Source organism: Xenopus laevis, chromosome 5L (assembly GCF_017654675.1).
Source record: "Xenopus laevis strain J_2021 chromosome 5L, Xenopus_laevis_v10.1, whole genome shotgun sequence".
Classification (NCBI taxonomy): Eukaryota; Metazoa; Chordata; class Amphibia; order Anura; family Pipidae; genus Xenopus; species Xenopus laevis.
Genome location: NC_054379.1, coordinates 124906398 through 124920140, shown reverse-complemented (window position 1 = coordinate 124920140; position 13743 = coordinate 124906398). Strand labels below are relative to the sequence as shown.

Below are 13743 nucleotides of genomic sequence, written 5' to 3'. Positions count from 1 at the left end.
TTGTCTTAGGATACCACCGTTTAAAGCACACTAAAAGTTTATTTTAAAGTGACGACCTCTTCAACACTTCAAGGGTTTTTATTTCATTGATGGACAAATATACCTTTGTTTGGCTGTCTATGCAAATAGATGTATGTAAAATATCTCAGACCTGTGAAAAATGGCCCATACTGCATTTGCATGATTAAAGGATATGAATAATTTCCATACAACAATTTGAATTGTACCGTGTTAGCCACGGTTTAAAACCAAAAGAGTAATAATTTTTATTGGCTAACTTTGTAGATGATAAAACATTAGCTTTTGATACTACTTGAGTTTCATTAATTTAGGCATGGTACAATACAGAAAATGAATAGTCATAAAATTTATACAGAAATTGGGTAAAAATGGTTCTAAATCGGACATGTGAAAAATCATTCCCATACAGATATAAATCAGGGCATTTCTGAAGCAGGGACCAAAATATCTCTTCACAATACTAAAAGGCAACTTTAAAACACTACAGGCGCAAAAGGAATGGGAATATAAATGAATGCAGAAATTCAATACCCTACAGTGCAGCATTAACAAGGAAAGAACATTTTTATCATGGAGGTAATATGAGTTATGCACCCAGGGGAAACACTTCAAAAGGATTTTTTTTTTACCTTTCTGAAGACACTTGCCTCAGGACTGATGTCACTTAACAACTATATGTAACTTACATGAGAGATCCCCGATAGGGGAGGATGAGGAATAGTTCTACAGGAATAATTTTACACACGTCATATTTACAATATTTTCACCCTGTGCAAGTCTGTGTAAAAATGTGTTTCTCAGTTTCTGTTTCATGTTTTATAACCTATGAAATCGGCTAATAGTAAGGTATCAACTACTTGATTTGAAGAGCCAAAGGTTTTTTTTTTGTTTTGAGAGTTTTGTTGCCCATGAGGAAGCAAGATTAGGGGGCCCATTTACTTAGCTCGAGTGAAGGAATAGAATAAAAGAAACTTTGAATTTTGAATGTTTTTTTTGGCTACTTCGACCTTGACTACGACTTCGTATCGAACGTTTCGAAATAAAAATCGTTCGACTATTCGACCACTCGAAGGTCCCCATAGGCTTTCTAAGCTTTTTTCGATCTAAGGATTTAATCGTTGCGGTAAATCCTTCGACTTCGATATTCGAAGTCGAAGGATTTCAATTCGGCAGTCGAATATCGATTGTTCATTAACCCTCGATATTCGACCATAAGTAAATCTGCTGCTACGTGTGCATGACAAAATGCTATTAAAGGGGAAGGAAACCTAGTCGGCGCAAACCCCCCACCCGTTTGTTGCCCACCCTCCCTCCTCCCCCCTGGCCTACCCATCCCGCTGGGCAAATGCGCCGACTAGGTTTCCTTCCCCTTTAAGAAAATCCAATGTATCCCATAAGCAGGCAGCAGAGGCGGAAGAAGATACATACACTTGTAGTTCTCATCTTCAGATGGTAGACAAGCCATGAATAGTGAAATTCTGTCTCTTCCACATTGACAGACTTTGGGTGAATGTTAACCTTGCCATCGGATTTTGTATACACCTTTACCCTAGAGGGAAAAAAAAAAAAATCACAAGCAAAAGTTATTCCCCATCTTAAACTTATATATATGATTCCATCCAATTCATAGTTTTAATAATACATTGAGTGATCATATTCATGTATGCAATGTATATGTTTGATTCAAGAAAAAACTGGAACAATAATTATACAAAACTATAACAGGTTACCAATTTGTGCCGACACCCAATGTTAAACAGACTACATAAATTATTAAGAACAACTAAGAGCAACTAAGCAGCTACCATACTGTTCTCAGTGTTTCAGAGAATGAAGGAGCCATAACGTTCAGCAGTAAGAAATAGAATCAAAGACAGAAAACATTTGATAAGACTCCCATTATTAAAACAATAACTATAGCATGATATTTAGCCTCCTTACATTTTCCGATTTTTGCCGAGACTTGGCCGAATCTTTGCTACCTTCGGATATAAACCAGCGCAAATGACAGCTTTAATGAGCTTCTCGTTGTCTGTTAAGGAAAACAGATTGTTTGCATTAGTCACGAATACCACCTAGGTATAAAGCTCTAAAATTTTCTGCAGCACTGTACAATAAAACGGTGTATATTGAAATACTGACTGATACAGGAAATAAAGAGGATCCTACTCATTACACCTTACAATCTGAAGGAGACACAGAGCATTAGACAATGAGAGTAAAGACTACAATTACTCGAGTAAAAGGTTTCTAATACTCACTTGAATTGATATTTGATTTAGGGTCGTTTGGATTTCTGCTGCTCACAAATCCTACACTAAGCAGGTGTTCAGCAAACTGTCCTTTCATGTTACTCAACATCTGAGGAAGAAATGAACAATGATGGATTATGGTTGGCTTCATAGTATCAAATTCAGAATGACTCTCTACTCTATCTCCAATTACTTCAAGCACCAAAATCAGTTTGGTTATGAGGACTGCCTTTTGAGATAATATGTGTAGGATTAGATCAGCATACCATTAACAATCTCTGTATTAATGGGGTTGTTCACCTTCCAAACACTTTTTTCAGTTCAATTGTTTTCAGATTGTTCTCCAGAAATAAAGACTTTTTCAATTACTTTCCATTTTTTACAGTTTTTTCCAAAATCTAAGTTTAAAGTATAATGTCCCTGTCTCTGGTGTTTGAGTCTGGCAGCTCAGTAATTCAGGCGCAGGCTCTAAACCGTTACAATTCTGCAACATTGAGTTGATACATTTCTCAGCAACATCTCTGGAGTATTAGCAACTATTGTATCAATTCTAATGAAACTCTGGTATTTTGCTCTGCAGGGATAAAGATAAAAAAATGTATCAACTAAATGTATCAATTAAGAACAGTTTACAGGGTCGGCAACACCCCCTCCCCCCTCCCAGAGCTGCTTTAGAAGCAGAAAAATTACACTTTACTCCTCCAATATGGAAGGAAAAATAAATGCCCACTAATTGAATGTGAATATCACAATCAAACAATAAAAGCTTCCAGTTTAGAGATAGTTTGATAACCAGACACCACTTACCACTCACAACAGCACAACGGTGTTCATGCCATTGCTTTTCGTTTGGATATTAATAATGGTTGCTCCCAATATTTATAATGGTTGCTCCCAATTTGTTAAAATTAGTTACTGTAATAGCTTCTTTTTTATGCCTTTGAAACACAAAGTTACCTTTAATGTGTTAGAAGACAGAAAGTTTTCCCAGCAATAGTCTCTCTCTGCTCTGCCACCACGACATTTGGCATCTTCCCAGCCCTGAAACAAGAACAGTTTTTTTTAAACTCTAAGGGTTTAAATAGTTCAAAGGAAATAAGGAAAGTCCATGTAATCATTAACATTTACAAATGAAATTAATTTAGAAAAAATGAAATCAGATATAGAAAAGACCAGTAACAATTCACTAACATGGCCCTAAATGTTTAGCATAAAAATACATCAATTACATGGGCCATTTTCTTTGCCAACACTATGACCAGAAAAGTTTTAAGCACATTTGCAACCAACACTATCCTGAAGTGGTTGAAATTGCGGTGTGGCAAAAGGAGACTAGATATACAGTTCAGGTCACAGACTTGCAGTGCAGCAGTAGCATAAATATTCCTAAAAGGCATCTCAGTAAACAGCAAAACAGACCCACCTCAAACGCATTCAACACTGTTAGATGGTCACTTTTTGAATTCCTGGACAATTCCTTCCGTCTTGCATCAGCCATTTTCTCTTTTCCCTAAAAAATTAAGAAACACAACACAGCTATTCAGCCAGTTTGAATAAACGGGGAACAAAAACATAACTTAAAAGGCAAACAGTTAGCACCTTTCATAACTGAAAACTGGCGAATCTTTAGTGTATGGTCTGTGGGACTGGATGTTTTTAAATAACCATATCACATTGCCATTACTATCCTTTTCAGTGAATGTTGGGCATCAGGTGCATTGCTAAAGAGGGTCTCCTGTAGAATATGGGCTAGACCCCCACCTGCAATCTCCAATTTACAAATAAACTAAGACAAAAAAAGGGATTTGTCAGTTTCAATAGTTGCTAGTAGAACAGATGGGGCATATTGCCACATGAAACTGGGTTCAACGTTGGTTTAAAATAGAGGCTAGAGACTACAAAATCTGTTGCTCTCATTTACTGGACATATTTCATAAAACAGAAAGTGGATGTTGAACATTTGTTGTGATTCGCATTTATAAATGATCATATTACCAAAGGAATGACAAAGGGATCTTTAAAACTGAGGCTTGCTGCAATGGTGAGAACTGGATCTAGACAACAAAAGAGAGCTCCAAACAGGATCATCTTGCCAATGTGTGGTTCTACTGGTAATCGTGCCAAGTGAAAACCCAAAGGGGTTAATTCTTCACGTTTATCTAGAGCATTCTGCAGAAACAAAATAGTATTAATAACATAAATAGATTATGTTCACCAGTCACCCTTTAAACCCGTAACTATGACAAAGAAAAAGCTTGTGCTGTAGGAACAAATCGAAATACAGTTTTGGGATCCGTTATACAGAAATGCCATCTTCCATAGACTCAATTTTATTCAAATAATCCACATTTTTTAAAAAGATTTTCTTTTTCTCTGTTCTTGATCCAAACCAAGATATAACTAATACTTACTGGAAGCAAAACCAGCCTATTTTGGTTTACATGATTTTCTAGTAGACTTAAGGTATGAAGATGTAAATTATGGAAATACCCCTTATCCAGAACACCCCAGGTCCCTAGCATTATAGATCAATTGCAATAAATTTTTCACATTTTGCAAACAAGAGGTGCTGCAGTTTTTCCTTTTTCCTAGCATTATAGATAACAGGTCCCATACCTGTACTAGGGATGCACCAAATCCACTATTTTGGATTCGGCCGAACCCCGAATCCTTTGCGAAAGATTTGGCTGAATACCGAACCGAAACCCTAGTTTGCATATGCAAATGCATATGCAAATTAGGGATGGGAAAAAAATTTTTTGACTTCCTTGTTTTGTGACAAAAAGTCACAAAATTTCCCTCCCTGCCCAAATTTGCATATGCAAATTGGGATTATCATATGCAAATTGGGATTTGCATATGCACATTAGGATTTGCATATGCAAATTAGGATTTGGTACGGCCAGGCAGAAGGATTCAGCCGAATCCAAATCCTGCTGAAAAAGGCAGAATCCTGGCCAAATCCCGAACCGAATCCTGGATTCGGTGCATCCCTAACCTGTACTGGTTAACATATCAAAAAAAAAAAAAGGGAAACAGCAAAGTATCGAAATACAATATCTGGCCTTTGTCTCACACACAAAATCCAGGCAACACCCTGTGTGTGTGCTATTAATCTAAAGATCCAGGATCCAATTAACTCACTCTTCACTCCAGCGCAGTTTATTTGGAGATAAAACAAAATCAGCACATACCAGTTCTGTAAGATGATTAATTGCCAGACATATTGCCTCTCTAGATGGGGTATCCATTAATTTCCTCATAAAAGAGCCAATGCCACCAAGCTTTAAAATCTAAAAATGAAATTAGAAATGGATCAGTGACATCTTATACGTTTCAATAACAACTACATACCTTTACATGAAGTGTCCTATTCTCACCTTGATCTGGAGGCAAAGTTCCTCCAATGGCATCCTTACAATTTCTGGTAATTGATAGTCATCCAAAAGACTATCCCGAAGGCTGTTATACAGGTGGTAGCAGTGCCCAGGTTGAACTCTATTATAAGATACAGTTTATGTCACAGTCAGTGCAGAAAATCAGATTTACTGGTTAAAATGAAGCCGAAGTCAATTGTTGGCTTTTAGTCTTACACCATGTCACTCATTGTCTCCAATTCTTTACAGCATGGGCCCTTAGATTTTCCCTGAACAAAACCAAATACTATATAAATTAACTTTTCACTTCTAAAACTGTTGTTTCATCGATCTCTTGCACTTAATTGTAAATTGGATTTCGGCCAACTTTGTTCTTTATATCTATATCAGCCCAATGTGCAGTTTCAATCGATTAGCAGTTGAGATTTCTACAGCCTCTAGTGATCAGTGGAGACAGAGGAAGAAATAGGTTACAAGCTAAATTGCAGGATGAATATCATGTGCAATTTTTAAGTCTCGTAGGAAAGAAAATTGTAAGTCATTTAGAAATCATTGCAATTGATTTTGGGAACTAGAAAAGTAGCTTGTGCCATGTAAGAGGTGACAGACGAATTACATTTAGTACAGTAGAGTAATATTACTGTGAAATGAGACTGAATACATTTTTGAACCAATTAAAATGCATTTATGCTGGTTTGATAAATGAGAACTAAAGAGCAACAAAAATATAGATTAGACATGCTAGATTAGATTAGACATGGCAGCATAGAAATCAGTGAATTCTGCATCATTACTCTATAGCACTGACTACAGCATTAGCTTCTATGACAGACAAAACCCCACTTTTTGAAAAAGATTTAATTATTTGACGACAACCCTTGGGGAGTTATTTATCAAAGGTTGAATTTATAGTTTTTTTATAGCTCGAATAAACTCACAACTGAAATGGTTTATAATTTAAGAAAAAACTGGAATCGGAGGTTAACAAAAAACTGGAATCGCTCAAATTGATCGAGTTTTCGGGCAAAACCCTCAGGAAAAAAAACTTGAACATGATGCAGGCTATTAACATCTTCAAGGGGCCTCTGCCATTGACTCCTACATGACCTTGTCAGGTTTTAGGTGGTGTATTTTTAGATTCGAGTTATTTCCAGAGTCGGATATTAAAAATCTTGAAAACGTTGAGGTTTGTTTTTTTTACCAGAAAAACAGATTTTTGACTAAAAAAAAAAAAAATCAGAAATGTGAATTTTCATGGAAAACTCGATCCATAATAAATATGCCCCTTAAGCTTAGATTCATAATTCCAGCCGACAGCACACAGTGTCGTTTTATGAACACACAAAAATGGACTAACAAAATGTGGAGCTGCTAATCCACTATAACAACAAGGATTATATGAGGCTGCTAAACCTCAGGACTAGTACAGTAGGTTTTGCATTTTAGCCATATACAGGTATGGGACCGGTTATCAAAAATGCTTGGGACCTGGGGTTTTCTGGATAACAGATCTATAATTTAGATCTCCATATCTTTAGCCTACCAAAAAATAATTTAAACAGATTAGATCGGAGTTGGGATAAAGTACAGCATACGATTTTATTAGAGTCTATGGGCGATAATGGAGTCTATGGGCGATGGCCTTCCCGTAGTTCAAGGCTTTCTGGATAACAGGTTTCCGAATAACCGATCCTATGCCTTTTTGGATCAAACTGGAACGGTATCATGTTTCCTCATACAGACAGTTCATGCTTACCTGCCTGCACGGCCTTTCCTTTGCTTGGCATTGGCATGGCTAACCCATTCTGCAGTCATTGTACTGATGTTATTTTGTGTATCGTAGTGGGTCTCTTTTATTTTTCCTCCATCTATTACATGTACCACGTCATCTATAGTAATACTGCAACAACGTGAAGAGAGAGAGAACAGTCTTAGAAACAAATAGCTAGAATTGCTGTAGATACGTGCAATATCATAAGGGCAATGATGCACTGAATAAAGATTCCATTTTGGGACTTTTTTTTTCAATATACTGTTTAAACCTTTCACGAAGATAAAATAACACAGAAGTTGCAAGCTCAGCAGTATCACAAGTACACATTGCTTCCTGAAATAAAATGCAGTTTTCCTTAATATATTGTATAAGAATGGCTATGCACCACCATAACTTCCATTGCATGTTCTCTGTAATTGTCTGTAATATATACAGTGGTGTGAAAAACTATTTGCCCCCTTCCTGATTTCTTATTCTTTTGCATGTTTGTCACACAAAATGTTTCTGATCATCAAACACATTTAACTATTAGTCAAAGATAACACAAGTAAACACAAGTAAACACAAAATGCAGTTTTTAAATGAGGGTTTTTATTATTTAGGGAGAAAAGAAATCCAAACCTGTGTGAAAAAGTAATTGCCCCCTGAACCTAATAACTGGTTGGGCCACCCTTAGCAGCAATAACTGCAATCAAGCGTTTGCGATAACTTGCAACGAGTCTTTTACAGCGCTCTGGCGGAATTTTGGCCCATTCATCTTTGCAGAATTGTTGTAATTCAGCTTTATTTGAGGGTTTTCTAGCATGAACTGCCTTTTTAAGGTCATGCCACAACATCTCAATAGGATTCAGGTCAGGACTTTGACTAGGCCACTCCAAAATCTTCATTTTGTTTTTCTTCAGCCATTCAGAGGTGGATTTGCTGGTGTGTTTTGGGTCATTGTCCTGCTGCAGCACCCAAGATCGCTTCAGCTTGAGTTGACGAACAGATGGCCGGACATTCTCCTTCAGGATTTTTTGGTAGACAGTAGAATTCATGGTTCCATCTATCACAGCAAGTCTTCCAGGTCCTGAAGCAGCAAAACAACCCCAGACCATCACACTACCACCACCATATTTTACTGTTGGTATGATGTTCTTTTTCTGAAATGGTGTGTTACTTTTACGCCAGATGTAACGGGACGCGCACCTTCCAAAAAGTTCAACTTTTGTCTCGTCGGTCCACAAGGTATTTTCCCAAAAGTCTTGGCAATCATTGAGATGTTTTTTAGCAAAATTGAGACGAGCCTTAATGTTCTTTTTGCTTAAAAGTGGTTTGCACCTTGGAAATCTGCCATGCAGGCCGTTTTTGCCCAGTCTCTTTCTTATGGTGGAGTCGTGAACACTGACCTTAATTGAGGCAAGTGAGGCCTGCAGTTCTTTAGATGTTGTCCTGGGGTCTTTTGTGGCCTCTCGGATGAGTTGTCTCTGCGCTCTTGGGGTCATTTTGGTCGGCCGGACACTCCTGGGAAGGTTCACCACTGTTCCATGTTTTTGCCATTTGTGGATAATGGCTCTCACTGTGGTTCGCTGGAGTCCCAAAGCTTTAGAAATGGCTTTATAACCTTTGAAATTGAACTCAGGTGTGATAAACCACAGTTAAGTTATTTTTTAACAAGGGGGGCAATCACTTTTTCACACAGGCCCATGTAGATTTGGAGTTTTTTTTCTCCCTTAATAACGTAAACCTTCATTTAAAAACTGCATTTTGTGTTCAATTATGTTATCTTTGACTAATAGTTAACGGTTTACACACACATTAAATGCCTTATATTCGGCCCGCCTTGGGGCCTTTATCAAGGATGATAAAGGCCCCAAGGCGGGCCGAAACGTTGGAGGCACTGTGATGTGAAAAATAAAAACACTTTGGACATTTTTTAAAAAACAAATGTGCTGGTCCTTTGCAAAATTTATCCAGTCTTAGAATTTATCCAACTCTAAATAAAATGTCCCAGACAGACCAACTTCTAACATAGCTCCCCTGTTTTGCATTTTTTTTTTAGAAAAATGAAGGCTGTGAATACATTTTTAATAGGAGTTCAACAATGTTGTGAGAAGACACAAACTAATATGTTACAGTCGCTATTTCAGGCTTTGGATTAAACCACCTGTTTATCTGTAGTTAGAATTGTGTGTATTTACCTTGTCTCTGCAATGTTGGTGGCAATTACAATTTTTCTCACTCCTGGTGGTGGCCTTTTAAAAACCTATAAACAACATTTAGATTTTATTTGAAATAATGTTTGCAGCTTTTATAATAATATAGCATCACATATTGAATAAAGGCCACTTTTGCACAAAAGGAGATTTTTAGTATAACTTACCGTTAAATCTCTTTCTCTCTAGGCATCGGGGGACACAGGAACCACGGGGTTAAGCTCCTCCCTCCAGGAGGCAGGACACTGATAGCAAAGCTGAAACTCCTCCTTCTCCCTCCTCTATATACCGCCTGCTTAACTCCCCTAAATCAGTTAGATAGCAAGCAATAACAAGGAACTATATACACGTAACCAAAAGTCAAGGCCACAGGAGAACCTCTTCCCATGTCTGGCCAAAAACGACCTGTTTCAGGGTGGGCATTCCTGTGTCCCCCGATGCCTAGAGAGAAAGAGATTTAACGGTAAGTTATATTAAAATCTCCTTTTCTCTTACGGCTCGGGGGACACAGGAACCACGGGGACTTACCAAAGCAGTCCCATTAACTAATAATTCAGGGAGGGAAAAACAGAAACCAACTGCCTGCTTCAGTCTAAACAAACTACTGACTGCAGGACTCTTCTGCCAAAACCCGCTTCAGCAGATGAGAAAGCATCAAAATGATAAAATTTAGTGAAAGTGTGCACTGAGGACCATGTGGCAGCCTTGCACAGCTGATCAGCGGAGGCCTCATTCCTCCATGCCCAGGAAGTGCTTAGGGCCCTAGTCGAATGAGCTCTGACCCCTCTTGTGGACCGCTATGTAAGCCTGCCGAATAGTCTCTTTGATCCACCTTGAAATGGTGGCCTTGGATGCCGCTGTCCCTACCCGAGGACCTGAGGGAATTACAAACAAAGCTTTGGACTTCCTGAACGAAGCTGTTCTCTTCACATATGTAGACAATGCCCTGACAACGTCCAGGGAATGTAGCCGAACCTCCTTCTCGTTCTTTGGATTCGGACAAAAAGATGGAACCGCTATAGGCTGGTTGACGTGGAATGCAGACACCACCTTGGGTAGGAAGGATGGTACCGTTCGCAAAACCACCTTGTCGGAATGAAAAACCATGTATTGTGGATCTATGGAGAGAGCACTCAACTCAGAGACCCGTCTGGCCGATGAGATGGCCATCAGAAAAACAACCTTCCAGGTCAACACCGGGAGTTCAATCGACCCTAGTGGTTCAAACGGAGCATCTTGGAGGGCTCTCAATACCAAGTTGAGATCCCATGTTGGAACCGGTCTTCTGAAAGGAGGCACTACATGGGCAGCCCCCTGGAGGAAGACACGTATATCGTCCTTTAGTGCCAATCTCTCTTGAAAAAGCACAGATAATGCAGAAATCTGTACCCTGAGGGAAGCCAACTTAAGACCGCCCTCGAGACCTCTCTGTAGGAATAGCAAGACTCGAGATATATCGAGCTGGTCAAAGGGAACTCCCCTGGTCTCACACCAGGATGCGTAGGCATTCCACACACGGTAATATGCCTTGGCCGAAGATGGCTTTCTAGCCCTGATCATTGTATCAATCACCGTATCTGCAAAACCCTTTCCTCTCAGGATAGCGGTCTCAACAGCCACGCCGTCAAGGATAGTAGTCCTGGGTTGTGATGTAATATGGGCCCCTGGCGAAGTATGTCGGGACGTCTTGGGAGGTGAAACCAGTCTCCCGCTGACATTGATATTAGGTCCGTGAACCAGGCTCTCCGAGGCCAGAATGGAGCCACGACGATTAGATGCAAACTTTCTTGTCGAAATCATCTTAGAACTCGAGGAAGCATTGGAATTGGAGGGAAAATGTATGCGAGTCATTGCGTCGACTCCCGCTGCCTGCGGGTCTCTGCTTCTGGCGAAAAATCTTGGAATCTTCCTGTTGTGTCGAGACGCCATGAGATCGACCTCTGGTTGTCCCCACCTGCTGACTACCATGTCGAACACTTCCGGCAGGAGCTCCCACTCTCCTGGGTCCAGCCGATGCCTGCTTAGGTAGTCCGCCTCCCAATTCTGGATGCCTGGAATGTGCACTGCGGAAATCTCTGGTATCCGGCCCTCCGCCCAGGATAGAATCCGAGCTGTCTCTGACCAGGCTGCGGCGCTGCGCGTTCCCCCTTGGCTTCCCTGGGCCGATCTTTGATCGAACCTTGCCCCCCAACCGGTTAGGCTGGTGTCGGTGGTGAGGACCGTCCACTGAGTATCCCCCCACCTTCGGCCCTCCGCTAGGTGTACTCGGTCTATCCACCACCGTAGATACTGCAAAGTCACTTGGTCCAATGTGATCCTCTGATTCATAGAGGTCCTCCGCCAGTTCCGCAGAATGCAAAGTTGCAGAGGTCTTAGGTGAAACTGCGCAAATGGTACTGCCTCCATGGTTGACACCATGAACCCCAGTACCTGCATGGCAAAGCGCACTGACGGTGTTCTGATCTGGATGAGCTGCCGAGCCAGCAATCGTATCTTCTCCTGCTTCTCCTGTGGCAGAACTACTCTCTGGGAACGTTGTTCAGAATTAGTCCCAGAAACTGCATTACCTGGGAAGGAATTAGGAAGGATTTCTTCCGGTTGATCAACCACCCGAATTGATCTAATGTCCTGATGGTGATCGCCAGATGCCTCTGAGCTTGTTCCAGGGATGCCGCCTTTACCAGAATGTCGTCCAGATATGGCGTGATGGAAATACCCTGAAGGCGTAGGACCGCTGACATCGCTGCCATGATCTTGGTGAACACCCTTGGAGCCGAAGAGAGTCCAAAGGGGAGAGCCACAAATTGGTAATGCTGTTGGAGAAAAGCAAACCGTAGGAACCTGTGATGCCCTGGCCAGATGGGAACATGTAGGTAAGCGTCCTGGATATCCAGGGACGCCAAAAACTCGTCCCTGCTCAAAGATCTTATGACTGAGCGAATAGTTTCCATGCGGAATCGACGGTATCTGATGAACCTGTTCAAACCCTTTAGATCCAGAACTGGTCGAAAGGAACCATTCTTCTTGGGAACCACGAATAAATTTGAGTAGAAACCCTGGAAGATCTGGTCCTCTGGGACTGGCACGATAACTCCGGCCTGAAGAAGTCCCGACACCACTGTGAAAAAAGCTTCTCTCTTTGGGTCTCCCTGAGGAATCCTGGAAAGGAAGAATCGTTCTGGGGGATGGGATAGAAACTCCAGCTTGTACCCCTCCGCTACAAGCTCGTGAACCCAAGCATCTGACACTGAGTCGTGCCATACCTCCCGGAACCAAAGCAGGCGACCCCCCACTACCTGATCTGGCACCGGAGGGCCTGTCCCGTCATTGTGATGAGGACTTGTCAGGGGAGGGCTTCTGTTGGCTCTTCCGAGGCTGCCAGCCCTGTCGGCTCTTGTGTTGAAACCTGTTCTTGGATCGGAAGGAAGAGGTGGGTCGAGCTTCTCTACATGATCTGGAGGCTTGGCCACGAAAAAACCTCCCGCGCCTCTGGCCTGTATGGGTGCGGGATTTGTGTTGGGGCAGTAAAGTGCTCTTTCCACCAGTGGCCTGAGAAATTATCTTCTCTAACTCGTCACCAAACAGACGTCTGCCCTTGAAGGCCATGGATGTTAGAGCCTTCTTAGAGCTGAGATCCGCCGTCCAGTGCTTCAGCCAGAGCGCTCTGCGCGCTGCTACTGCAGTGGCAGACGTTCTAGCGGATGCCTGCAACGAGTCCAGAAGAGCGTCTCCCAGAAATGCATTGGCGTCCACCATCTGATCAGCTAGGGAAGATAATTCTGCCCTGGGCAAATTACCCCTGATGCCATCTAGGAGCTCCTGAGCCCAGTCCGCCATAGCCCTGCTGACCAACGCTGCTGCAATGATAGGCCTAAAGGTGGAGCCTGCGGAAATGAAAATTGAATGCAAGAACCCTTCAAGGCGTTTGTCGGTGGGATCCTTGAAGGCTGCCGCATCTGGGACAGGAAGGGCTGTATTCTTGGACAGACGAGATACCGGAGCGTCTACTGCTGGAGGAACGCCCCATTTCTCTATTAGATCCTTAGCAAAGGGATAAGAACGTGAAAACCTGCGCGAAGGTTGAAACTTCCTTTCTGGGCAGTCCCATTCCTGTTGGATAACCT

General features: G+C 41.4%; 1 protein-coding gene across 1 annotated transcript in view; it reads right to left on the bottom strand.

Moving 5' to 3' along the window:
- dhx36.L (DEAH-box helicase 36 L homeolog) overlaps nucleotides 1-13743 on the bottom strand; it is a 41470-nt gene that overhangs the window by 4985 nt on the left and 22742 nt on the right. The window contains exons 15-24 of the mRNA XM_018263776.2: nucleotides 9605-9669; nucleotides 7407-7550; nucleotides 5654-5771; nucleotides 5468-5566; nucleotides 4269-4442; nucleotides 3697-3783; nucleotides 3231-3314; nucleotides 2283-2382; nucleotides 1963-2053; nucleotides 1450-1570 (exon numbers count right to left, since the gene is read on the bottom strand). Coding sequence (XP_018119265.1) covers nucleotides 1450-1570; nucleotides 1963-2053; nucleotides 2283-2382; nucleotides 3231-3314; nucleotides 3697-3783; nucleotides 4269-4442; nucleotides 5468-5566; nucleotides 5654-5771; nucleotides 7407-7550; nucleotides 9605-9669 — 1083 coding nt within the window. The remainder of the gene's footprint in view (nucleotides 1-1449; nucleotides 1571-1962; nucleotides 2054-2282; nucleotides 2383-3230; nucleotides 3315-3696; nucleotides 3784-4268; nucleotides 4443-5467; nucleotides 5567-5653; nucleotides 5772-7406; nucleotides 7551-9604; nucleotides 9670-13743) is intronic.